Source organism: Nematolebias whitei, chromosome 21, assembly GCF_014905685.2.
Source record: "Nematolebias whitei isolate Nwh7 chromosome 21, NemWhi1, whole genome shotgun sequence".
In the NCBI taxonomy this organism is placed as follows: Eukaryota; Metazoa; Chordata; class Actinopteri; order Cyprinodontiformes; family Rivulidae; genus Nematolebias; species Nematolebias whitei.
Window position 1 is genome coordinate 29,997,250 of NC_056518.1, and position 26,318 is coordinate 30,023,567.

At 45.2% G+C, this 26,318-nt stretch overlaps 2 protein-coding genes and 4 non-coding genes across 6 annotated transcripts; 1 reads left to right on the top strand and 5 right to left on the bottom strand.

Moving 5' to 3' along the window:
- The first annotated feature begins 127 nt into the window (after positions 1-127).
- Positions 128-7,974, top strand: psma3 (proteasome 20S subunit alpha 3). The gene is made up of 11 exons (XM_037695272.1): positions 128-198; positions 1,114-1,196; positions 1,284-1,407; positions 1,652-1,753; positions 2,221-2,294; positions 2,410-2,482; positions 4,190-4,255; positions 4,342-4,388; positions 4,527-4,594; positions 4,676-4,740; positions 7,828-7,974. The coding sequence occupies exons 1-11, from the start codon at positions 178-180 to the stop codon at positions 7,870-7,872; spliced, it is 768 nt and encodes a 255-aa protein (XP_037551200.1). The 5' UTR covers positions 128-177; the 3' UTR covers positions 7,873-7,974.
- A 992-nt stretch (positions 7,975-8,966) lies between these two features.
- Positions 8,967-23,862, bottom strand: arid4a (AT rich interactive domain 4A (RBP1-like)). The gene is made up of 25 exons (XM_037695456.1): positions 23,809-23,862; positions 22,774-22,817; positions 20,703-20,813; positions 18,736-18,801; positions 18,531-18,621; positions 17,649-17,728; positions 17,477-17,574; positions 17,019-17,151; positions 16,756-16,835; positions 16,581-16,657; positions 16,325-16,503; positions 16,032-16,104; positions 14,716-14,810; positions 14,376-14,473; positions 13,995-14,289; positions 13,679-13,884; positions 13,441-13,602; positions 13,247-13,328; positions 11,981-12,191; positions 11,839-11,901; positions 10,303-11,766; positions 10,120-10,224; positions 9,880-10,035; positions 9,315-9,461; positions 8,967-9,133 (listed from the first exon to the last, which is right to left on the bottom strand). The coding sequence occupies exons 2-25, from the start codon at positions 22,777-22,779 to the stop codon at positions 9,030-9,032; spliced, it is 4,182 nt and encodes a 1,393-aa protein (XP_037551384.1). The 5' UTR covers positions 22,780-22,817; positions 23,809-23,862; the 3' UTR covers positions 8,967-9,029.
- LOC119427937 lies at positions 15,243-15,328 on the bottom strand. The gene has a single exon (XR_005187672.1). It is a non-coding gene; the product is annotated as a small nucleolar RNA SNORD53/SNORD92 (small nucleolar RNA).
- On the bottom strand, positions 17,258-17,343 carry LOC119427936. The gene has a single exon (XR_005187671.1). It is a non-coding gene; the product is annotated as a small nucleolar RNA SNORD53/SNORD92 (small nucleolar RNA).
- Positions 18,172-18,257, bottom strand: LOC119427939. Its single transcript, XR_005187673.1, has one exon. It is a non-coding gene; the product is annotated as a small nucleolar RNA SNORD53/SNORD92 (small nucleolar RNA).
- Positions 19,477-19,562, bottom strand: LOC119427940. The gene has a single exon (XR_005187674.1). It is a non-coding gene; the product is annotated as a small nucleolar RNA SNORD53/SNORD92 (small nucleolar RNA).
- Positions 23,863-26,318: the final 2,456 nt, after the last annotated feature.

Below are 26,318 nucleotides of genomic sequence, written 5' to 3' on the forward strand. Positions count from 1 at the left end.
ACTGAAAAAAATAAATAAATCCTGTGTGAACGCTACTGAATTCAGAGAAAAAACAGGCAGGTGTCGAAAATAGTTTTGATGTGCTGCGAGACTTTTATTGTGAAGGCAGGAGCCGGAAGTTGGTGAATAACCCCGGAAGTACAGTTTAGATCTGTACTGAGTACAGAGTGTTTGAAAATGAGCTCTATCGGGACCGGGGTGAGTTTTTCAGACGCTTATAGACTTTATATTAGCTCTAGTTTGAGAGTTCTGTTCGTGTTTAGTCCGTTTCTAACTGAAAAAAAAACAAAACATTTTATTTAACAGAAATTTCTCTTACAGCAACATGTTAGCTTGCTGAGTCACAGACCGGCCTGTTAGCTGAAGCTAAAGTGAAAGTGTAACTGTTTTATGTTTCCATTTAATTAAATGTACCTACTGTTTATACAAACAAAAAAAATCAAAGTTTTCATTACACTTTTGGTACAAAATTGAGTTTAAATAAACTTCAATTTTTCTGTTAACATGTTGCTACCAGTTAGCTGCTAACGGTTAGCTCCGGTGCCTGCCAGACTCTGTTCTTAAATAGGATTTTTTTAAGTTTGTGTGATTTTTAGCTCATAAATGCAACGTAAACAGCAGATTTTAATACGTTTTTCTCTTAAATAAACTAGTTATGTTCATTCGGGATTGAAGTAAGCAAACAAAAATAACATTACTGCCAGAAAACTTTACTTTAAATTCCCGAGTTTATAGAGCGGCTGTGCTATGTTATTCTAAATTATATTTAAAGTTGGTTTACACGTGGAGAAAACATAATTAGTAAAAAAGAAATTCTGTACAGATGCAACTGATTTTTTTCTTTAAGTTGAACTTAAACCGTGTGAATAAATGCTTCTCTTAACATCTCTTTAAACAGGTCTCTTGTAACCGAGTCCTCGAGGCTCAGTGACACTAACCTGTATAAAAAAAGGTTGAATGAAAAAAAAAAATGAAGAACAAGAATATTATTTTTATTTTTTTTATTTTTTACAGATAATGTGGACTGAGCCAAAAGCTATTAAAGAATGCACCTGCTTTTTATCATTTACACAGATTAATTTTATGATGTTAACGCTGTGTGTTGTTCTGCAGTATGACCTGTCGGCCTCCACCTTCTCTCCTGATGGGCGGGTGTTCCAGGTGGAGTACGCAATGAAGGCTGTGGAGAACAGCAGGTCAGTTTGTTCTTCCTTTACCTGAGCTGTGAAACACACACACACTGTGTCTGGAAGTGAGACCTAATTGTGTATGTGTGTGTGCAGCACAGCCATCGGGATCCGTTGTAAGGACGGGATTGTGTTTGGGGTGGAGAAGCTCGTCCTGTCCAAACTATATGAGGATGGCTCCAATAAACGCATCTTCAATATTGACAGACATGTTGGCATGGTAACACACATGCACACACACAGGACATTAGATTAACAGAAACTCTGTCCTTTGATGTGATTTATTTTAGATGAGATGCATGACAAGCTCATCACTGCGGCAACACGTCCTTTTGTATGTTTGTAGTGATATAAACAACGTGACATCACTGGCTCAACCACAAAACTAACTGTTCTGAATCAGTATGTATGAGACAGTATGACTCAGACTGGTCAGTGTCCCTCCGTCCTGTCCCTCCCTGCAGGCAGTAGCTGGTCTGTTAGCCGACGCTCGCTCTCTGGCTGAAGTCGCTCGAGAAGAAGCGTCCAACTTCAGGTCAAACTATGGACACGACATTCCTCTGAAGGTAACGCTCCTATGTCTCTGTGTGCGCCCTAATGTCTGTCTCTGTGTCTGTCTTCGTGTCAGTTTCTGTCTGTCGTCATGTCTATCTGTTGTCTGTCCTCATGTCTATTTCTGTCTGTCTCTGTCCTCATGTCTGGCTCTGTGTTTGTCCACATATGTGTCTGCCTTTGTCAGTTTCTGTTTGTCCTCATGTTGTTCTTTGTTTGTCCTCATGTCCGTCTCTTGTTTGTCCTCATGTCTGTCTCTGTGTGTGTGTCCTCGTTTTTTTCTGTTTGTCTTCATGTCGGGCCCTGTGTATGTCCTCATGTCTTGTTTCTTTCTCTGTTTGTCCTCATGTTTGTCCACGTCTGTGTGTGTCTTCGTGTCAGTTTCTGTCTGTCCTCATGTCTGTCTTTTGTCTGGTCCTCTTGTCTGTCTCTTGTATGGTCCTCTTGTCTATCCTCATGTCTGTCTCTGTATGTCCTACAGCACCTGTCGGACAGGGTGGCGATGTACGTCCATGCCTACACACTGTACAGCGCCGTCAGACCTTTCGGCTGCAGGTCGGTCTCAGTCCCAACAGAACTTTAATCTGTTTTTAATCTTATAAATTGTAAAATTAATTGGTTTTAAGGTGAGTTCTTTCTAATACAAGTTCTGTGGTTCTGTTGGACTCAGTTTCATCCTGGGCTCGTACGACAAAGACGACGGGCCTCAGCTCTACATGGTGGACCCGTCCGGGATCTCACACGTGGGTCATTTTACTTTACACTACATTGTTTATGTTTTTCCACTTGAAGTTCATAAATAATATTTTAATATCATCGTTATAAAGAGCTGAAATAAAAGAAAAGGACCGTTTGTTCTCTGTCGTCACTAACACGGATTTCCTAACTGATCAGTCTGAATCAAACTGTCTCACTCATTTTGATTCACTAACACTTTCGTTTATTTTATTGCTGATTTCCTGTTTGTGAAGCACTTTGGTCAACTTTGTTTATAAATGTGCCATATAAATAAAATTGACATTGACAGGGATTAAAGTTCTCTGTTGCTGTGACAGATTTCCATCATCTGTAAAAAATTATTTAAATTCAATTTATTTATTTAGCGCCAAGTCACAACAGAAGTTGTCTCAGGGCACTGAACAGAAACATTCACATACTTTATAAAAGCCAATTAGTAAAAGTTCTCTATCTAAGGAAGCAGCAGATTGTGTTGAACATTCACTTTGTCACAGTCTCCCATCCTGAGCAAGCACAAAGGAGACGGTGGAAAGGAAAAACTCTCTTTAACGGGGAGAAACCACCAGTAGAACCAGGCTCAGGACAAGCGGCCATCTACTGGCTGAGGTTTGAGAGGACAGGAAGTAGAAACAAACAGACACAGAATGATGGGTCCAGATGAACTTTCTGTTGGAGGAAAGATTAAAGAAACACGTTAAGATAGAAATAATTACAAATACAAACAGGTAGAGCAAGTAAAGAAGCAGCAGAGAGAGAAAATGTGGTCAATTTGTCCTCCAGCAGTCTTAAACCTATAACTAAGGGATAGCTCAGGAAACCCAAGCCAATCCCAACTATAGTGTTTATCAAAAAGGAGAGTCTTAAACCCAGTCTTAAAACTGAACATTGTGTCAACCTTATGGACAGAAACTGGAAGTTGATTCCACAAGAGAGGAGCCTGATAAATGAAAATGAAAGGGGAACAAGTTTTTTTGTAGTTTTGTTTTGGTATTTTTAAATCCATCCAATCTAATGATGATACAGGGATTAAGCTGATGCTGCTTTCAACAAATAAACTGAACCAGAGCCACAGTTTGACCCAGTCAGAGCAGGACGGGTCGTGCTGTCTGGTTCACAGTTAGCAGTGTTCCTGACTCAGACAGACTGCAGGTGAGAGCACCAATCAGGGTTTCCTGGACTATTTTCCAAGGACACCCCCCCGCTACCCAAACCAAGGTGATGACATGTAATAAATTATTAAATGTCTATGTGTTAAACTCACTTCACTGCAGCCGGGGGAGACACTTAACTGATACGTCATCACCCCACCCCCTCTTCCCGCACCACTCACAGACCTCCCCAGGACGTTTGTATATACAAAGTACTGTGTACTTTTACTAAGGTCATGTACAGAGTAAATTGTCCTGATGCAGCTCAGTAATCCAGGTAGATAACTCTATCACGGTTGAGTCAGGTCCTCTGGATAGATTCTTCTTTGTGGAAACATTTTGTCTTTTATTTTTTATTATTTTCAGTGTGAAGAAGTCTTTTGGTACTAAAAGACCAAATCCAAATCGAATGGTACCAAATCAGTATCACAAACACTGTATGTTTACTGCGGTCATGTACTCGGTATACTGTAATGTGTCGTGTTTGGGTCCTGGTGTAGAAAATACTTAAGTCACAAGATTCTTTTCTGCTGTAATCTCTGCTAATGTCCCATTTGTGTTCAGGGTTACTGGGGCTGCGCAATCGGAAAAGCAAAACAGGCTGCAAAGACCGAGATTGAAAAACTGCAGGTGAGACCGGATCATCAAAACCACCAGAGCAGAACCCTCTGATCAGTAATGAAGTGTAAAAATGTGCCAATGTTTCTGTTTCTCAGATGAAAGACATGACGTGCAGAGAACTCGTTAAAGAAGTCGCTAAAATGTGAGTTCAAACCTCAACGTTCATTTTATTTTCTTTCCTTAAATGATGATTCATTTGAAATATGAAGAATTGTCAAAATAGATTTAACGATTTTATGAAAAGCATTAAAAGTGACAAAGTTTAAATTCTGTTTTTCAGAATCTACATCGTTCACGACGAGGTGAAGGACAAAGCGTTTGAACTGGAACTCAGCTGGGTTGGAGAAGGTAAGATCCAGTCAGAGATCAGACTGGATCCAGACTGCTGTTCTCATGGTAACACTCTTCTTCTTCTCCTGTTTTCTTCAGTCACAAACGGACGACACGAGTTTGTTCCCAAAGACGTCAGAGAGGAAGCAGAGAAATATGCAAAGGTGAGCTACACACACCTGAGTTTACTGGGTGCAGTAAAGGTTCCTATAGTTCGGGTGTGGTCCTGCAGAGGGCAGTAAAGAGTCCTATAGTTCAAGCGTAGTCCTGCAGGGTTCAATAAAGGTTCCTATTGTTCAGTTATGATCCTGAAGGGGGCAGTAAAGAGTCCTATAGTTCAAGCGTAGTCCTGCAGGGTTCAATAAAGGTTCCTATAGTTCATTTATAATCTTGTAAAGAACATAACAGTTCCTATGGGGGCCGATATGTAGTAGAGGCAGGGCAGCTGACTTTGGGCCGAAAGTCCCAGGTTCGATCCCAAGCCATTCGCACATGTCGTGGTGTCTCTGAGCAAGACGTACACCAAGGTATACGTTAAAACAAACATCAGACGTTACGCTAAAAGATCTAAGATATACGCTAAACACTAACAATGCAAAACAACACGGTGTAACAGCAGCCCGAGCATGAGTCTGGTGAGCATATAGGTATGAATGAATACAGCAGCATGAGATCAGCAGCATGGATAATCAGCAGCACCAATTAAAGTAGCATTACTGTCAGCCGTCCGACCACGGCACCCTTCCGGTTCTTTTGTTCCCAGGTGGAGAGGAAACTCACACGAACTCACTAAAATCAAGAGAAGTAAATTCTATTTACCATTTAATGTTTATAAGGCAGGAAAAGTTACCAGCTCAGCGCTAAGGCGTCCGTCCGACCCGTCTTAACCAGGAAACGGAAGCGGAGGCCTCGTGCAACAGAACTAGAGTTGCACTCGGGTTCAAATAATCCAAACCATCCCGGCCCGCAGCCATCATCTCCGAACCCTACCCGATTCGACGATTTAACAGTAATTACAGGTCCAACCCAACACCCCCCCGACATTTTTAATTAAGCTTTGATCACCAACTATTATTAATGTGCGGCTGAGGGGGCAGAAGATTGGAGCTGAGGAGCTATCAAAGCGCATTAAATGCTTCCCCTGCTTTTGCCTGCATTGGACCCTGCTCTGACATGTCAGATATTTTGTGATCTCACCTGTTTGAGTCGTCAGCCGCGCGCGTCCGCTGAATGCAGCGGCTGAATGAACGTCCATTTGGGATGATGGATCGCTGGCAGTAGTCCATCTGAAACCTAACAAAACTTTTTACCTCTTTCAACCAGCCGGTCAGCGCGCGGTCAAATGGCTGCATGCATGCAGCAGGTGTAGTATGGCAAGCCATGTTTGCATATAGTGGATCGTCGGCCACGCTCGTCCCTGCTATAAAAAGCCCGACACCGACCCGGCCCACACATTAAGCACATTTTTATGGCCTGGCCCGGTCCAAATCTGGGTCAGGTGGGGCCGGGCTCCGGGTTAGAAATGACAGCTCTAAACAGAACATAGCTTATGTTGGCCCTTGGCTCCACCTTCACATCCGGGGCAGGCACAGCCTATCAGAGTGTATCAATGGAGTGACTATGTGTGACCTCATTGGTCTTATTTGTTCCTGTTGGTGGATAATGTGGTGATGTGCAAATCTATCTAAGCGTTGGAAGCAAGCAAACGAAAGTGACTCCCTATCTGGTGGTGAACCAGGGATCATTCATTGTGAGCAGTTGACAGTATGATCTGTTCTGAACCAGGTTATGAGTCAGAGTCGACCAGACCGGGCCTCCAGCAAGATTAAACTTCCAACATTACAGTGATTTTTCTTTTCAGTGATTATTCTGGTTAGAGATTCATGAGGCTAACAGCTTCAGGGTAGAAGCTGTTCCTCAGTCTAGTGGTTCTATACTTGGGTTCTGCAACCTCCTTCCTGAGGGGAGCGGGGCAAAAAGTGTGTGTGCTGGGTGAGTGGGGTCCTTCATGATGCAGGTGGCCCTCTTCCTGCATCTGGAGGTGTAGACGTCTGTGATGGTGGGGAGACCAACTCCAACAGACTTCTGTGCAGCCTTCACCACTCTCTGCAAATCTTTTTTTTCTGCAGCTGTGCAGCCACTGCACACCTGTAGAAGGAGGTGAGGACTGAGCTTCCCAGACCAGCTCGTCTCTGCCGTCTGAGGAAGTAGTCTCTGATGAGCTTTCTTGATCAGGCTGGTGTGTTGTTGCTCCAGCTGAGGTTGCCATTCAGGTTTACACCCAAGTACTTGTAGCTGGAGACCACTTCCACCACAGATCCTCCTATATTCTGGTGAGTGGGTAGCTGTGTTTTTTCCTTCTGAAGTCCACGACCATCTCCTTCGTCTTCTTCACATTGATGCGAAGGTTGTTCTTCCTGTACCGGCGCTCCAGGTGTTCCACCTCCTGCCTGTAGCTGGACTCATCGTTGTTTGTGATGCATCCCACCACCTTATCATCTGCAAACTTTACAATGTGACAGACTGGATGGGTAGCTGCACAATCATACGTGAGCAGAGTGAACAGGAGGGGGCTCAGCACACATCCCTGAGGGAAGCTAGTGCTGAGAACTATGGAGAAGTTGTGGATCCTCACTGACTGCAGTCTGTTAAGAAGTCTAGGACTCAGTTGCAAATGGAGGGGCTTAGTCTTAGTGTGAATAGTTTGTCCATCAGGGTCTGGGGGACCGTGGTGTTGAAGACAGACGTGAAGTCCACAAAGAGCATACGGACACAAGTCTTTCTGCTCCAGGTGGGCGAGAGCAGTGTGGACCACAGAGGAGATGGTGTCTTCTGTTGATCGATTTTTGCGTTATGCGTACGGGTGAGGGTCCTCGTTGATGGTAGCTTTTATGTGGATCATGACCAGTTTCAAAGCATTTAGTGATTATTGGGGTGAGGGTTACTGGCCAGTAGTCATTCAGACCAGTCACTGCAGAGCTCTTGGGAACTGGGATGATTGTGGCGGTCTTCAGGCAGGTGGAAACTGTTGCCATGGTGAGGGAGGAGTTAGATATCAGCACACACAAGACTGAGTTTGTTGCAGCTCCTCAGACTGACGGTCTTTTGGATAAAAGACTAAACGTTTCAACCAAAAAGAATCCATCCAGAGAACCTGAATTAATTTAGAGCAGTTCCTGTAGTTCATTTATGACACTGCAGGCGATGGTAAAGGTTCCTATAGTTCATAAAAGCTCTGTTTTCTGTTTCAGGATTCTCTGGAGGAAGAGGATGACTCTGATGAAGATAACATGTAAACACAACTTTTTTTTTTATATATATTGTGAACTTTCATGTCTTTGTTTTGGAAAATAAAACGTTTCCGGGTCACTGGTCGATGTCTTATAATTCTGAAATCTGCACCATCAGGTTTACCGTGCGTTAAATGACACCGCTTAACAATAAACTGTTAAAAACTTTATTAGAAACAGACGCTGCTCATTGTGCTCTCACACCGTTTCTGTATTTACATCGTCGCTCCGAAGCACCGCCAGCAAAACAAACAAAAAATACACAGAGTTTGTAATACTACAATACAAACGGTCTTCTCTTAGAAAATATTAGAAATCCTTTGTAGCAGGCGTGTAAAATTCAAATACAGGTGTGGATTTTTATTTTCTGTACAAAACAAACGTGTAGAGGAGCCGTCTGCCTGAACCCGACGCAGAAAATGAGAAAGAGGTCCTCCAGAGCAACCGTCCCTGAAAACGGGTCAGAAGTGCATCGTTGACAGAAAGTCACATTCAGTCCTCTGAGGGGCTTTAAATCCAGATTCTGGTTTAACTGATGAAGGTCAAAATAACTCCAGATTCACTTTTAAAATGAATCCGTTTGATTTGACTGGTCAAACATCTGAAAATTAAGTAGATCAGATTTTTAGTCCATTCCAGAAAAATCAACAACTTTTGTTTTCGTCTTAGCAAAATTTCAGATTTTAAAAAATAAAGTTTGAAAGTTGCTGGTGAAAAAAGAATTTAATTAATGTTTTAATTTTCAGCCTCCTTCACTTTTCCATTTTCAAAATAAAAGCTTTAATTCTATTGAAAGACCAAAACAAAAAGAAGCCGAACGTTGGTTTGTTTATATTGACGTGAATAAATTAAAGGTGGAGGGAAGGCTCAGGATTCGCTGACCTCTGACCCCCCTCTGACTCCGCCTTCGACAAGCGGCGAATTATTGTGAAATGAGGAAACAAAGGCGGCGTTCTGTATCCACTCAAATGGCGTGCTGCCATCTGCCTCCTCGAACAGGAAGTGAGGGGGCGGAGCCTCTGTGCTGCCACACGAAAAGTGGCGGGTTCCCGTCAGCCACTGCGTCAGTCTCAACTGGGAGTCTGTGTCTCCTTCTTTAGCTCGGGGCCTACGTAGTGGGCGGAGTCTTTGTGGGGATGGGGCGGAGCTCTGTGGGCGTATCATCACCTGCACTCCACAGCCAAGGTGTTCTGAGTGGGCGAGGCTGAGGTTGGACTCATGCCCGTGTCAGAGGAACCCGATGAGGTGGACACCGTTGTGTTGGACACTGAGGAGGACAAACAGAACCAATAAGAACCCAGAAAGGACTTCCTGTTTGCATGCATGGTTCACCATTCACTTTATTCTGCATTAAAACTATCAAATGTAATTAATGCCAGTTTTTAACTTCCTGGTGTTCAGGTTGATGTTATGAACTCATATTTCCCAGCATGCCCTGGTGCTCCCACCTTCCCTCTCCTTCTTCTTTAGTCTCTTCCTTCGCCTGTCGATGGAGGCCACCTCGGACTTCAGGCTCAGGTAGTACTTCCTGATCTCCTGCAGCTTCTCCTGCAGGAAGGAGATCCTGTCTGTGCTGGACATATTGTCCAACTCGTCTGAGAAAAGAGGAGGGTCAAATGTCAATAAGGGTCTTCTAGGTCTTTAAAACCAGACCGGTTCGGAGCTCTGCCAGAACTATTAGTTTGGATGCAGTTTTAGGACGTGAATCACCAAGAGCCCGGTTCTGATTAAACATTTCTGTAAAAACACCATCAGCTCGGTTCTGAAATCCATCTAGGATTACAGAGGGGCTGTGCTTGAACTTTCGGATCGATGATTCACGTAAATAAGATTTTTTTTAATTGAAATCTGTGAATTTTGCCGAAAAGCGACAAGTTTGCAAGTATGGGTCTGAGAATCAACCAGACCCAGAACTAACAGCTGGACATCATTCTTCAGACAGAAAGATCTGCTTGTGTTTGAAACGTTTGGATCTTGTAGTATTAGACTCAGACTGTGTGTGTGTGTGTGTACCGAGCTGTAGGGTCCACTTGTAGGAGCGCTGAGGGGACGGGGAGTTCCGTTTGTCTTTACAGTGAGCAGATGGAGACAAGAAACTCGGACATCGGGACTTCTGAGACTTGGATACTGAGGAGAGACGAGACTGGTCCTCGCTGTCGCTGCTGTGTCCTGTGGAGACAGATGAGGGGGGTCAGGGGTCGTTCTCGTGTTCTGACCCTTGAAACAGGTTCCTGACAGAGGACATGCTCTCACCTGCTCCATTCTTGTCCACCTTGGCGGGCGTGTGGGTCCGTTTTTGGTTCCGTTTGTGTTTCTTGGCGGACGGGCTGGAGTCGCAGTCGTTCACCCTCTTCTGACCTAAGGGGTCAAAGGTCACATGCGTTAGACGACAAACCCAGGATTGGATCAGAGTGGTGTGCTGTCTCCCGTCCCTACCTCGGTCCTTGTTGTCCTGCAGAGACAGCAGGCAGGTGGAGGACGAGGAGGTGCTGCCCTCAAACCCAGGACTGGAGTCTCCCTCCTGCCCCCCACCAGTGACCAGAGGCAGATCCTCAGAGCAGGGGGCAGGGTTGGCAGCTATTAGGAAGGGCCTGACCTGAGCCTTGGGGAGGTGGGGCGGGAGGGAGGAGTGGACCACCAGGGGCAGGGCGGGCAGAATCTGCTGCTCCTCTCTCACCATCAGGAGGAGATGTTCTGCTGAGGAGGTGGGCTTCTCCTTCTCATCCGGATCGTCCAGGTCCACCTCATGACAAACCAGGGAGTCTGGGCCCATCTGAGGCTCCACCTCCTCAACAGGGGAGGTAGGGTCTTCTGCTGCAGGGAGAGGATTCCCAGCATGCACCTCTGCTTCCTTAATAGTGCCATCCACCAGAAGCTCCTCTGCAAACTTAGTTTGCACCTCCTTTTCAAGAGAGAGGGCCCCCTCCTCGGCATTCAGACCTTCGTCGCTCCTCTTGTTGGGGCGCAGCGGGGAACGAGGAGGTTTGGAGGGGGAGGGAGCCTCTTCCTGCCTTTTTTCAGGACAAAGTTTCTTCTCCGTCCCTTTCTTCCTTGGGGAGGAGCTGCTCCTCTCCTGGGGGAGCAGCTCCTCCTCTGCTGCCTTTCTTTTCATGACAGAGTTGCTCCTCTCCTGGGGGGTCAGCTTCTCCTCCTCCTGTTCCTGGGTGGTGGTGCTCCTCTCCTGGAGGAGCAGCTCCTCCTCCTCAGTGGCAGAGTCTGTGTCAGAGTTGGCAGAGGGAGACTTGGGTGGGAGGTGCTGAGTGGGGAGGCAATGGAGGACCACCATGGGCTCCTCCTGTCTCTTGAGGATGCTGCGAGAAGACAGCACAACAGCCCGAGGAGGGCTGGGGGGAGAGTTGTGGGTGGGGCTGGTACTACAAAGAGGGATAGTGGGCGGAGCCTCTGAGCTTGCCTCCTTGAGGATAGTCCTGCGTCCTTTGACCTTGGGGGAGGACAGGACAGATGAGTGCGCGTGGTCTTCCGTGATGCGGGGGGACAAGGACACCAGCTGCTGGGGGAGCATCCTGCTGGGGGATGTCTGGGGGAGGACTTCCTGTCCAGGTGACATCTTGGTCCTGTCTGGGCTGGACATTGGGCTTACTCTGTCCAGGTGTGACGACATCACTCCAGGCTCCTCCCCCTGCTGCTTTTCTGATTGGCTCAGCACTTCCTCAGCATTCTCCTGAAGCATGCTGGGACAGTCCGCAGCAGCTGGCAGCAGAGACGACGTTGCTATGCTAACAATAACATCAGACTCTTCAATTGTCTTTTTCTCCCCCTCTGGCTCCTCCTCTGGCTGACTGGGCGGAGCTTCAGCAGTCTCCTGCCATGGCGACAACCTGTCCATCTTCTCTGGTTCATCATCGGATTCGCTGTTGTCTGAGGAGTTCCCAGAATCCTCTGCAGGGGAGGAGAGGTTAGATATAGAGGTACGGTTGTTTAGCAGGAAACAGGAAGTGGACGTGTTCTCACCATTAGACACCCGGTCCGATTCGTACATTCCAGAGGTCCTCCTGGTTCTCCTGCGAGGCGTATCTGTAGAGATGAGGAGGAGCTATAAAATAAACAGTTCTGACATCATAACCCTGCTGCAATGGATAGCTCTCTCTCTTACCGTCTCCGTTAGCCATGTTGGCCATTGGATCTGTCTCGTTCTTGCCATTGGACTGTCTTTCACTGCTGGTGGTTCTGAGGACGCTGCGTCCTGCGGGCCCAGTGTGCATGTTTCTGATCTGAGGACGACCACGCTTGGGCCCTGGCGGTTTAACCGTCCCCACTGGAATCTGCTTTTCTTCGTCCTTGTCCAGGTCGTCCCTGTCTCTGATCTGAAGGGACGTGAAGACAATCGGGCTCAGTCAACAGGAAGTAAGGTTGGATGGTGATACTTTGACACCGTATCCTGATGAATTTTAAAAAGTCATGGAACAGCACTAGAAGTCATGGCAGTCATTTTGCTAGGTGCTACACGTCATGCTGTGACATCAGTCTACGAACAAAGAAAAAAGCTTTACTTTTTATCTAAATAATCATTTATTGTACATAAAGTGAAAACAGAAAACAAAAGTATTTAAAATAAGCCTCCTGTCAACTGGGCTCTCTGCTCGGTGAAAAAAACGACTGAGGGCTGCAATCATCCTAACAGAACTGTACTTTAAGTGATTAAATAGTTTACAGGAATGGATTTCATAATTTTTTCTAAAAATAAGACAATATTTTCTACATAAATCTCTAAAAAGATTAGACTTTTAATAAAATGAGCTTTAAAATGTAGAAGTTTTTGCAGTTTATATACCAAGTTACTTTTTAAAGTATTTCACCCATAAAATAGGTGGACTAATGGTAATTACGGTAGTTAGGAAAATATATTACTAATAATAATGCATTATCCATAATCTGCCTTTAGAAAGCAACAAACCCTGGTTTAATACGGTGCATTAGACGAGCTGTTTTCCCCTCAAACCTACGATTTTCTGCCATGTAATCTGACAGTAACTAAAGATGCTCCTGTAGCACTTACAAAGATGGCAGCCTCTTTCGAATAAAGTGGGCTGTGGCGCCAGCCTATTTCTATTTAAATGCCAATAATAGAAATGACATCACTTCCTATTAACTAAACATATTCTAAAGGATATGTGAATAACTATGACATCACTTCTGGTGCCTGGATCAGTACCAGAACCAAGCAGACCTGTTGGTTAAAGTGTAGCACACACTGGACTCTTCTGTAAGTTCTGATGATCGAAGACATCAAATCCAACAGACTTAATGTAAAAGACTGTTCTAAGACATTTTAGTGGATTTACTTGGTGCTATAATTTACTAAAATGTAAACGTTTCCTGAAGGCTGGTTGTTGTCAGAAACTAACGTGTCAATTATCACCTTCATCTTCCTCCTCTGCCTCTTCTTGGTCCCTTTCTCTGAGGGCCAAATGATTCGATCGGCTTTCACCCACTCGTCATACCTGAGGATCAGAGAGAGCCAGGCAGATAAGAACACCTGAGTCCATGGTACCAGAACTCAGTCTGTCAGGAAAACAGATGAACTCTGAATCCAGCTCTGAGAGCTTCACCAACCTGACGTTCCAGCCGTAGTAATGGACCAGGTAGAACTGCTCTCCGTTGTCCACATCAGTCTTCTTAATGTGGGCTTCGTAGATCTTCTGGGTCTTCCCTCGGCCGTACTTCACCCTGACCTTCGTCCCCGTCACAGAGTCTTCGTCCTCCCCGTCCTCACTCCTAAAACAAGCAGTTTAAGATCAGACGTTAAATACTGTTAAACATCACAGAGAAATGAAAATGTCTTTAGTCTTACCTGTTCCTGCGGGTCTCCTCGTCCCCCTCTTCTTCTTCATCCTCCTCTTCCTCCTCCTCTGAGCCTTTTTCGGAATCATCCATCCTTCTATTGCTGCGCGTTCTCACCTCCCGTTGCTCCTCCTCACTGTTCTCCACTTCACCTCGTCCAGGAAGATTCAGTCGAGAGGACAACTTCATCCGACTCCCCACGCACCTTCTCCTCCCCTAAAACCAGACCAAAGACCCGCTGGGTTCAGGTTCAGCAGAACTTCACACCCAACACATGGAGACCAGACTACATCCTGGTTTCTGAAACAAAAGGAGACACGTCTCACCCGAAGAGAAGATTTTCTCTCCTTTATCTCCTTGTCACTCTCAGAGTCGGCCTCCTCCTCCTCCTCCTCTTCTTCTTCTTCTTCCTCCTCCTCCTCTTCCTCCTCCTCCTCCTCTTCCTCCTCCTCCTTATCTTCGACGGGCTCCATCTTCGGCTGTGGGCTGGTGGACTCTTGTAACTCGGCCTGGGCCTTCTTGTGGTTACTCAGAACCATGTTGGGTGGGGGGTTGTTGTGGTGGATGGTTCTGAAGGTGATTGAGGCGGTGCGGCAGTACTCCTCAAACCCATACAGATACCTGGACAGAACAAAGGTCAGACCAACACAGCGGTCAAAACAAACCGATCATCCTTCAATAGTGTCTTCGGAATCTGCTCTTCTTACTTCTTGTAGGCCGTTTTAACATTGTAGGACGCAGCAGAGTTCAGAATGGGGATCCCCAGGTCCATGTAGACCTGTTTCCACACCGTGCCAGACTCGATCTGAAACAGAACCACAGAGTTCAGTCACCTACGTTATCAGCTGACAGGACAGGAAAACCCATCGGGTTGTGTCAGACAGCCAAGAAGATCATCAGGTGCTCAGTCCAGCCTGCGAAACCTTCCTTAGCATCATCACTCACATTCGATGACACTTCATTAGCTCCACCCACTCCTCCCAGGAAGTAAATATGTCATATAGCCCCATCCCCTTCCAGATATTAGCTCCACCCCCTCCTCCTCACCTTGTGGCAGCCTCCCAGATGATAAACCAGCCTGAAAAGTTTGAAGAGGTTCAGGTTTTTGTAGCCCAATACAGGGGGCTTGTTGATGGGAGTCCCTGAGAAACAGAGAGACCAACAATCAGTAAAGTCTGAAAACAGAAAAACGCTTTCGTCTCTGAATTCAGGCTGAACGTTCATCTCTGAACAAAACAGGTGCTGAAGCAAATCTGTTTCCTGGTTTTATAATAAAATACGTGACGATGATGATTGGACCTTAAAGTTCCAAACATCGTGCGTGGGGTAGAATCAGCAATGCTATATTTGATCTAAAGACAGATGGGGTCAAAGGTTTTTGCTTCTGAAACGTAAACATAAAAACTGGACACAGGAACCCAGAAATTGAAGCTGAAGCAACCCTTGTAGGCTGGTAGCTGTATACATTTTAGGTTCTTGTAAACAAATGACATTTTACAGACTAGAAAATTAAAAAAATACCCCGCAGACAATTTATCCTGGATGCATGCTCAATGAATGAAGCTGGCAGTGGATTGGTCAGACAGCCAAGAGAAGATGTGACATCATCTGATGTCATCAGGTAACTGAGCGAAACCTTTTCTCTGCTTCATCACTCCTCCTCAGCCAGTTTGATGTGATGAAAGTCAACAGGTTTGAACCTCCCATTATGGTTGCAGACGTACATCACTTCCAGAGTGAGTCAGGTTATCAAAGACCCTAACGATCCTCTAGCGTCAGGAGTGTGAGGGCAATCTGCCTGTGAATCCAGCGCACAGAACACCTCAACTCAAAACTCCACAATCTCCATTCTTTGAATTGAGAAAGCTCCTCAGATGAGAAGCACAATGTCTTCAGCTGCTGAGTGTCCAGTTGTTTTTGTTTTTAACCTTTTTTGGATTCATCGTGTCCTGGATGACTGAGAAGCTACACCAGCGTAATTGGTTATGCTGCTTTCAAACAGCATGATTGTGTAGGGGGAAGTAGGCGGAGCTTACAGTTCAACATCCCTAAAGCCTCGTTTTAAAAATACAACATGGCAGCTCCCGTAAACCGGACTCTACCTCTAACAAACCGATTCACATCATGACTTTCCACTTCCAACAAGAACAAAAAAACAATTTAATTCATGATGATTTAACAGACTCACTAATATCTAACCTTAACGTGCACATGGAGTGTGATGACAGGAAGATAACCGTTCTGCTCAGGATACAAGTCTGTGTATTTTAGTATTTTTATGGCTGAATTATTTTAGCTGTTCTGTGTGTAATCTGAATCTTAGGTTTTGTTTGTTCTCAGGGTGACGTTCTGAGTGCGCTCACCTCTGTCCTCCATAAACTTATAGAGCTGCTGGAGGAAGTTGTCTCTCTCCTCAGGGTCCTGCTCTTCCTCAGGCTGACACACAGAAAGAAAGTTCATAAAAATACAACAACAAAAAAAGTCATATCGCCTGCCGCCTTTCATGCCACAATTTTAAATTAAGAGTCATATTTATGTGTTGGGATGACTCTCAGCTACTATCACACCAGTTATCACCGTGTTTGTGTTCGCCAAGGTCAGCTGACTGCGTGGTGCCATATGTCAACACATTTAAGTGAGACGTGTAAAACTTCACCTCCTCCTTCATGTGCTTCTTTCCTTCATCCTCGTCAACATCCTCCTCCTCCTCTTCCTCACTTTCCTTTTCGTCTTTGTCGTCTTCGCTGGAGGACGAGTCAAGGATCTGACTCATGTCCATCTTCCACGCATCTGGAACCTCCCTGCTCCTCAGGAACACCTGCGCTGCTTCGAAACCTGCAAAAGATAACGGACGAGGAGGATAAGGAAGTGGAGGAAGCACGGAGCAGGGAGAGGAGAGGAGGAGGCTTCACCTCTCCTGCTGACAAAGTGAGACTTGGCGATGCTGACGGAGGTGATGAGGTGGACGTGTCTTTTTGCCACAGTGTAGCTGCAGGATGAAAACAGGAGAACCAGTTAGAACCAAACCAGCCGATGGTTCTGATCCGACCTGATGTCAGAAACACGAAAAACTAAAGTTGAACTCACAACTTCCCGTCGTGGAAAGACCTGACCAGATACTGGTCCTTCTTCACCACCAGCTCGTCGCTGCAGCTGGGCAACACCACCTGCAGAACCAACAAACACCATCAGAACATCCAAACTGGAATGATGAGAACTTTGATTCAACTCAGAAAGGAAGAACATTAGTTATGAGTTCCTCTCAGAGCGCTGAACCAGGACTGTGGAGATACGGATCATCCTGAAGAACTGGAACAGAACCTGATAAGCTCAATTTAAATTGTGCTTACCAGAGCTATGAACCAATTGATGGACTCCTCCACATTCTCTATGCTGCAGATTTGTCCCAGCAGCTCATCGCTCTGCCTCTTCCTCTCTTCCTCCTCATCCTCGCTGGATGAAGTGATGTTCTCCTCATCGGCTCTGAGATCCAAACACAAAGTCAGGAGTTCTGTAGATAAACCGTCTGACTTCTTAAAACGCTGACACAGTCGTAATGTTTTGGCTCATCACTGAAGCTGGCAGCGGATTGGTCAGACAGCCAAGAGAAAGCGTGACATCATCTGATGTCATCAGATAATTGAGCGAAACCTTTTCTCTGCTTCATCACTCCTCCTCAACCAGTTTCTTGTGTTGGATCAGAAAAAAATTCTGGAGGTTCTGAAAGGTGCCGATGCAGCTACAACCAAAAACACCTCCATCTTTGTTCACAAAGTTAGACAGATTAAAAAATAAAATAAAAACTTACACAGCCTGAGAGGAGCGCCGCCCGCCTCGGTTGGACTTTTTACCGATCACTGGGGTACCGAAATGCTCCGGGTTGGTCAGTGGCAGCTGGTCCAACGTCTGCAGGAAAGAAGATTTTTTTTTTAGGTTTTAGAACATCCAGACTGAACTCTTATTCAGAGCAGACGACTCACCTCACCCACTGCAAAATGCCTGCCCCCCTTGAGGCACAGAGATGTTCGACGGAGAGTCTTCTCATCTCCATCATCAAAAACTGGAACACACACAGACCAGGTGACAAAGTAAAGACCGGTACCGTCTAGCTTCCACAAGAGGAAGAGGAAGACCTTCAACCAGGAGCAGGATTAGGGACGTTAGGTTAACATCATAAATTACAAACTTTAATCCTAGATTGCCCTGGGAATCATTGATCAGACATTAGATTAAATAATTATCTTTAGATAGTTGAAAGCTGCATTTACAGTCAGTCAAAACTGAGTTTTTACCCCAAAAGGGGCGGAGCATTACATTAATCCCCAAAAAGGGGAGGGGCTTTTGCAGCAGTAGCTGTGTGTTGTCTCACTCATCGTTGGGAGTTTTTCTGCCACCTGGTGGTAGTGTCTGTGATGTCAATGAACAAAAAAAACAAAGTAGATTAATTGTTACACTCTAAAGATCTGTAGAACTTTGGGGCTCATTACTGAAGCTGGCAGTGGATTGGTCAGACAGCCAAGAGAAGATGTGACATCATCTGATGTCATCAGGTAACTAAGCGAAACCTTTTCTCTGCTTCATCACTCCCCCTCAGCCAGTTTAATGTGATGAAAGACAACACATCGGAGCCTCCATTATGGTTGCAGACGTACATCACTTCCTGTTTCACTCAGAATGTTTAGAATAAATCAGGTTAACTTCCGTAGATCTTCACAGCAGGTTGAGAGGAACCACATGGTTTTTTAAACAGGAGCTGAACTACAAAGTTCTGTTCTGTGAAACTCTGGATCTTTGTGTGTAAAATAAACCTGTTGTGGTCCTCATGCGAGCTCAGAATCAAAAGGTGAAGTAATGGACCTTACCCACAGTGTAGAGACTGGCATCTGTCAGCTTACTGATGACAGCCTCGCTGCACACGCCCTCGTTGGTCTTCACCTCCACAGAGGAACCCACCTGAAGAACCACACCAAAACATTTACATCAGCGGAACCCGTCCAACAAGGTAAACAAAACCTTAAATGTAATTGAGAACTCAAACAAACAGTACCAAGGATAAATCCATCTTACCCTGAGGGGCCCTTTGACCTGGTCGTCTTGAACCACCTGAGACGTGTTCTCACCTTTCAGAGTCACCTGCAGAGAGGGAGGACATCAGGTCCACATGTCTCCAGACAGACAGGAGGACAGCAGGTCCACATGTCTCCAGACAGACAGGAGGACAGCAGGTCCACATGTCTACAGACAGGAGGACAGCAGGTCCACATGTCTACAGACAAACAACAGGTCCACACGTCTACAGACAGGAGGACAACATGTCCACGTCTCCAGACAGGAGGACAACATGTCCACGTCTACAGACAGACAACAGGTCCACATGCCTACAGACAGGAGGACATCAGGTCCACGTGTCTACAGACAGGAGGACATCAGGTCCACGTGTCTACAGACAGGAGGACATCAGGTCCACGTGTCTACAGACAGGAGGACGTCAGGTCCACGTGTCTACAGACAGGAGGACGTCAGGTCCACGTGTCTACAGACATATAGCAGGTCCACATGTCTACAAATAGACAACAAGTTAACATACACTAAGGGTGTCCAGAGACAAACAGGTGGACAACAAGTCAACTTGTCCCCAGACCGACAGAAAGTGTCTTAAAGAAATCTGTACCGTCCTACAGAGTTCTAAATTTATTTTATTTATTTAATTTTTGTCTCGTCCTAAAGGCATTTGTCCTCAGGGTCAATGTGTCCGTGGTGAAGATGCAGACAACAGACATTGAACTCATCACTGAAGCTGGCAGAGGACTGGTCAGACAGCCAAGAGAAAATGTGACATCATCTGATGTCATCAGGTAACTGAGCGAAACCTTTTCTCTGCTTCATCATTCCTCCTCCTCCTCTGCCAGCTTGGAGAGATGGGGGACACAAGGACAGGTCACAGTCCATCAAAGGGACCGAGAGAGACAAACACCATTCAAATCCACACCTAAGGACAACTGACATGACACCATCTGGTCGCCATGACGCCATTCTAATCAGGTCTCTCTTGTAAATGAGTCCCTGAGGCTCAATGAGACTAACCTGTACAACTAAAGGTTGAATCAATCTGTCAATCAATCCAGTAGGTTTGTCAGCAACCGACCAATCAGCGATCGCAATTTGTCCCTACGCCCCTTACCTGCAGGAACTGACTCTCTTTTCCTCCGACAACATTGTCGGAGTTTTGCATTATAGACGCTTTGCAGTCAGAGGGATTTTATGAAAAATAATCAGAAAAAAATGGATAAATGTTGTCAGCAGGGAACATGCAATTCAGACACACGTTACCCTGAGTGTTTAGAGGGTGAAATACAGTTTATTCCATTTCCAAAAGCCTAAACAAAGTCTGGAAAAATATAAAAGATGGATAAAGGCCTGCAGCCGACCTGATGATCAGCTGATACGACAACGATCAACAGGAACCACCACATGTTCATCTGTATGAAGGTAACCGCAGGTAAATCCTCCATAATTACATTGTATGCTTAATGGTTAAATCATTATGTTTTGTGTGTAGATATATTGTAACTTCTGGTTGCATAAGTTTAGTCTTTGTTTGCTCTGATCAGTTAAAACACAAAGCGTTTATTAGGTTGTGTAAAGTTTACACTCAGTGCATAGCCTGCTGAATTTCAGAATAAATTATCGCCCTGTGTCGCTCTGCGGCATGAAAACCTCTATTGCAGTAACTATTTTAAGGTATTACCGGTAGTATCTTTGAAAAATGTTTGTTGCCCGTCTTCTTTGCCTTAATGTTTGCTGATAAGGCAGAAATGCCTCAGGTAACGCCGTGAGCTTCACTACCTCCACCATTACAGCCATCTTGCTAGTTTGTCAGGTTCGCTCACCCTGGGTTACTTTTCCAAGTGGACGGAGCGATCTTACCGTTCGCATCATGTCAGTTTAGTTAGCAATGAACCTAACATGCATGTCTTTGGTTGAACGATAAGTGATCCATTACACCTGTCCAAACCTGTGGGCCCGGGTCTTACCTTGACCTTCACCATGCGTTTAACAGTCTTGATTTTGGCTTCACAGAAGGCTCCTCTGTACTTGGCGCTGACCTCCGTCCCCACGGTCAGGTAGGCAGGCTCATCTGCTGCCTGAAACACACACGCACATCAGCTGGAGCATGTATAGAACCAGAACCTGCACAACAAAACCAGACCATGTCAGTAATGACATTAGGACCATAGTCTTGGACCCCCCTTTCTATTAATGATCCAGTCATTGAAACAATTGTTGGCACAGGAAGTTAATTTCACTAAAAATAAGTCAGACATCAGGTTTTACCTGAACAGGTGTAAAATTTTAACTTTTACACGGTGTAATGCCAACATACTTAACTGATCCTAACAGCTACACACCAGGAAGACTCTGGTCCTCCAAATGTTTTTTCCTGGATGTCCTGAAATCCAGATTAAAACATAAGGATTGTGTTTTTATCTTTTTAAATCATTGCTTTTACTTCAGCTTTTGATTTAAACAGAGCTTGCACTAGTTTTACCTATGACTGCAGTGCTCGATAGGCACCTTTTATTCTTATTTTTGTATTGTTTGGTTTGACAGTATAGCACTTGGCCAACCTCAGTTGTTTTAAATAAACTTGATGAATAAAATTTTAACATAAGAAAAACGAAACTTCCAATTTGACAGTATATAGCTCCTTACAGAGTGACTTTAAACATGTTGTTCTCATGTTTGTAACAAAGGAAGCGGTTCTGATGTTACACATGAACCCGTTAGTCTGCGCCACACAGCTTCATGTTGGTGGAAACATCCAGCACTCTCTAAAAAGTGGTCGGGTCCTCTGGACATTCAAAAAAACAAATGTCCAGAGGACCCGACTTGTTTAGATTTTTCTACCTGGATCATTGAGCATGCATCAGGATATCCAGCGCACTCAATCAGTTTTCAAAAAGTCAAAAATGGGTTTTATTGAACAGAGTGGAAGCTCAGATGAGTAGTTGCTGCCGTGTGTCCCAGTGGACTTCCCGTAGTTTCCTGTAGTAGAAACATGCTGCAGTAAATCTTTTCTGGTCTAAAAGCTGAAAAACTTGTGTCTAAAACAGCTGAAGTTATCAAAACATGACCGAATTCAGTAACCACAAGAACACCCACAGTGCTAACAACATTAGCTTCTAATATAGCATTTCCAATTTTTACAGTTACTGATGCGTACAATCGGGCACCACGTGCTAAAAAAGGTTCATAGCTACTTCGGGTATTGAAGTTCGACGCTCCAACTCTAGTTTTGTCCTTTACAACTGCTTTTCATTAACTTTTATATGCAAATGTATTTATAAATTAGTTCATGGTATTTTAGATGACAGCCAAATGTCCATTACTGCACGGTTGATCATAACATGTGGATCCACGGCAGCCACTGATAAGTGAATGCAAAGATGAAACATTAAAGAATAATTTCTAATATTTTTTATCAGATAAAGAAGCCATAAACTGTGACAGTAACAAATATCCACAAACAACAAATAAAACTTGATTAGATTTAGACCCCCCCAGATAATTGAAATGCATCAGTAATTGTTTTATAACTGCAGCATGAGGAGCCTAAAGGCTCATCCATCACATCAGTTGTTTCAGGGGTTAATTTGTACATTTTCTTTACATAAATAGTTCTTATTGACGCTCTATAACTGTATGTTTCAGCTGATACAAAATAATAAAGCAACGAGTTTAGTAAATGACTTATTTCCTGCACGTGTTGAGATCTTTGATGGACGTTTCTTAGAGCAGCTTTCTAAACGTTTAAAGTGACTCGATGCAACGAGTCGTTCAGCGGATCCAACATTCAAGTTCTGCCCAGTTCTCCAAACAGAACTTTTATTTTACTCGTTCCTTTCCTCAGGCAGGCGACTGAGTTTCATTTAAAGCTGCTGCTGCTATTTTCAGTCCAGATGGCAAAAATGGTTTTGGACTGAAACCAGTGGTCCATCACTGGGACACCAGTCAGGTCCTACAGAACTGAAACTGAACCTAAACCTGTTCCAAGCTGCTGCCCTGGACCAAGGGCTGGGTTTGTGTGTCAGCACCAACACTCACCTTCATCTCCTCGGCTAGTCCAGGGAGTCCAGCTCGAAGGATCACTGAAAAACAGAACCAGAGTTTGGGTTAGTCAAGAGGTTCTTCAGAACTGTGATGAGTCAAAGAAGCTGGTTAGCCGAGCTAGAATTAAGTCAGAACCTTTAGAGCTTTATGGGTTCAGGGCAGAACCCTTTGGCGCTCAGCAGGTTGAGTTCAGAACCTTTGGGTCATATCAGAACCGGAGCTAACCACCTAGCCACGCGCTTGTGTTAGCTCGGGCATTCTTCGCTCCTCCCCCTCCTTCAACCCGGATCAGTAAATATGTGTTCCGAACAGCCCGGACAAACTTAACCAGCAGCCTAAGCGTGAAGTCCAGGTGAGTGCGGGCTCGGTGAACGGCTCGGTTCGGGTCTCAAAGCGGCAGCAGAACCGTCGGAGAGGAGCCCTCCGACTTCCCGCTCCGCTCCCAGCGCCTCCGAGTCACGTCGCCATCACGGCTCGCCATGTCAGTTAGCTCGGCTAACTTTACCCCCATGTCCGCCCCCCGTCCAACCCGTCCGCCGCTGGGAGAGAAATCCGTTCCGAACAACCGAACCCCCGACCCACAACAAAGTCCGAAGAGCGAGCGAACCGAGCGGGATCTGCCGAGCTCGCTCTCCCGTCCGGAGCGACATTAGCTAGTTGGCTAAAACTAGCCAGTTGGTCATCACAGGGCGATTTAAACAGGCAGAAACGAGCAGGTTCGACCCGAGACTACACGACCTGCCGCTCGGTTCCGAAGACGAGTGGAGTTTTACTCCGCCGAACCGTGACATTGGACGGAGCTGGAGCTGATGGGACGTTATTTATTTAATAAGCGGCTCTTCCACAAAGGCGCAGGAGCTTCACATTTCTTCACTGCCATTCAGTTCGCACAGCGCGGCTCGGTCGGACGAAACATCCAGCCGCCCCTCCCCGCGCACATCTCCCGGCTCACCGGTCCGGAACGTGCCCCGCTCTGGCCGGGTCGTGGGAAAACGTTATTTCGAAAAGATTATCAAGGTTTATACTTACATTCACCGCCGCCGTTGCTTCCTCTCTTGCTCGGGCTGCGAAGCGATTCACGAACAACAAGCTGTTGAGCCCCGAGCTGGGTTTCCTGGCTCCTGATTGGCTGAGATGACAGCGGCAGTCATGAGCGAGGCATCTGATTGGTGGAGCTTTTCTTCCATTTCCATTGGACGCGCATCGGAGAGCTCGCTCTTTGGTTGAAACGAACACGGCGCCACGAGGGAAATGACGACAACCGAAGGTGAATTGTCCAATCAGAGACGATTTGAAATGAAAGCGGAAAAAAGACACAAAGGAAGGCTGTGATTGGACCTGCATGTTCCGTTTCCAGCAGCCGTGCCTTCTGATTGGCTGAGCGGGCTTCCTTGTTTGTACCCACAGCGTGGGAAGCCCAGCCCAGCTACGTGCTGGGTATCTGCGCACTAAACTTCATACAAAAAAATCTGTTAATTTAACATGTTTTGCGTTAAGATTTCAGTCGTTTCTATCAATATCCAAACATATTTATACAAAGCCTTGAAATCTGGTCAAATGTCGCACGAAAAGATCCAATAACACCCCACTCTTGCTTGGTCTTGCGCTTATAGTGAATTAAAACCTTATAAGCAAGTTTATTAATGTCTGATATGTGATCTGGTAACTGGAATCAATGGAGAGGATGTTGGATCGTTAAAAAAAGCATTTGAGTATTTTCAATACCCACGTAGTGTTTAGTGTGCAGGGCTGTAAGGATGAGGAGGAAGAGCAACACAGGAGACACGAGCGGGATTGTGACGTCACGCGTAGCAGTGACGGAGTTGGCAGTCACTCCAGGCTTCAGCGTGGAGGTAAACGTAGTTCTTGATTTATTTTAGGACTATTTCAGCTGAACTGTGTTTTTGTTTTAACCCTCCTGCTGCCCTTAGCCACAAGGCCTGATTTTGACCCAAGGGCAGCAGGAGGGTCAATTCAGCTTTTTTAAATCATTGATGTTCCATAACAGAAAACCACATTTAAACCACTTAAGATTAACTAAACTTTATATACAATTGTACTGTCAACATTATAAATGAGGTGACAAAAACTCAGTCCGTCCATCCATCATCTAGTTCTGGACTCAGGTCTCGGGGTCAGCAGCTTGATCAGGGATTGTCCAGAAATCTCTTTCCACAGCCAGCTCCACTAGAAGGACCACAAGGTGTTCCCAGATCAGCTGAGAGACAGAGAGACCTCCCTAGGGAGGCGTCCAGGGTCCATCTTTATCAGTTGTCTGAACCTCCTCACCTGTCTCCTCTGGATGTGGAGAAGCGGTTCTACCGAGTCTCTCTTGGAGAACTGAACTTCTCACCCAGTCTCTAAGGGAGAGTCCAGCTACCCTTCAGAGAAAACAAATGTAGAACTCCTGGATCCACATTCTCGTTCTTTCAGTCTACCCAGAGTTCAGGAGACTGATTGGTAAACAGAGAGCTTCTCCTTACAACTCAGCTCCCTCTTCACCACAACAGACCAGCACAGAGCCACAATACTGCAGACGCTGCACCAGTCCATCTGTGGATCTCACACTCCATTCAAAACCCCGAGATACTTTACTCCTCCAATTAGGTCAGAACCTTGAGAGGACGGTCCACTCTTTACTGACTGCAGACCCTGGCTTCAGATGTGGAGGTGCTGATTCTCATGCCAGCCGCTTCACACTCGCATGTGAACTTCTCCAGTTAGAGCTGAAGATCACGGCACGATGACGCCAACAGGACCACATCATCTGCAAATAGCAAATCCTGAGACCACTGAACCTGAACTCATTAAAAAATACAAATTATGGATCATCTTCAATATTTCTGTAAATGCTTCTCTTCTTTCTCCCAGTAAATCCCTGCTCAATATTTTCAAATGTGTTATGTATATTTTGTATTTATGTTGTTAAGAGTATATTCTGTGCAATAACGTTTGGAAGAGAGAAAAATTAAACGCAGGTCTTGGTGCTTTTTTGGCAGCTTGCATCAATAATGAAACTTAATTTCTTCAGATATTTATATGACAAAAATATAAATAAAAACAAAGACTGACCGACATAAAATCAGTTTTTTTTAGCCTAGGTGATTTTCAAAAACCCCATAAAGTGTCTTTTTATTATTAGATACATCCTGTGAATAAATCCTTACTCCTGACAGCGAAGTGTTTTTCTCCATACAATCAGTTTTTTGTTCTAACCTAGAACCAGGAGTCCAGATAAATGAAGAACATGAGGTTCTGTTCCTGCCTTCAGCCTCTCAAACACGAGCCTGAACAACACAACAGCCACTGATCTGGGAACAGCTTCAAGTTGTGGTTGAGCAGGAAGTGTCCATATTTGGACATGAGGTGGAGCATATGATTAATAAAGTCAGAGATTTTAAGAACACAGAGAAATCTAATGAAAAGAGGAGAAACGTGACACTGAGAGGAGCTGAGAGGCTGCACAACAACCAGCTGGGAGCGTGTTGGCTCAAATCTGTGCACGAAGTAGAATCATGTACTTTTCAGTTTTAATGAAG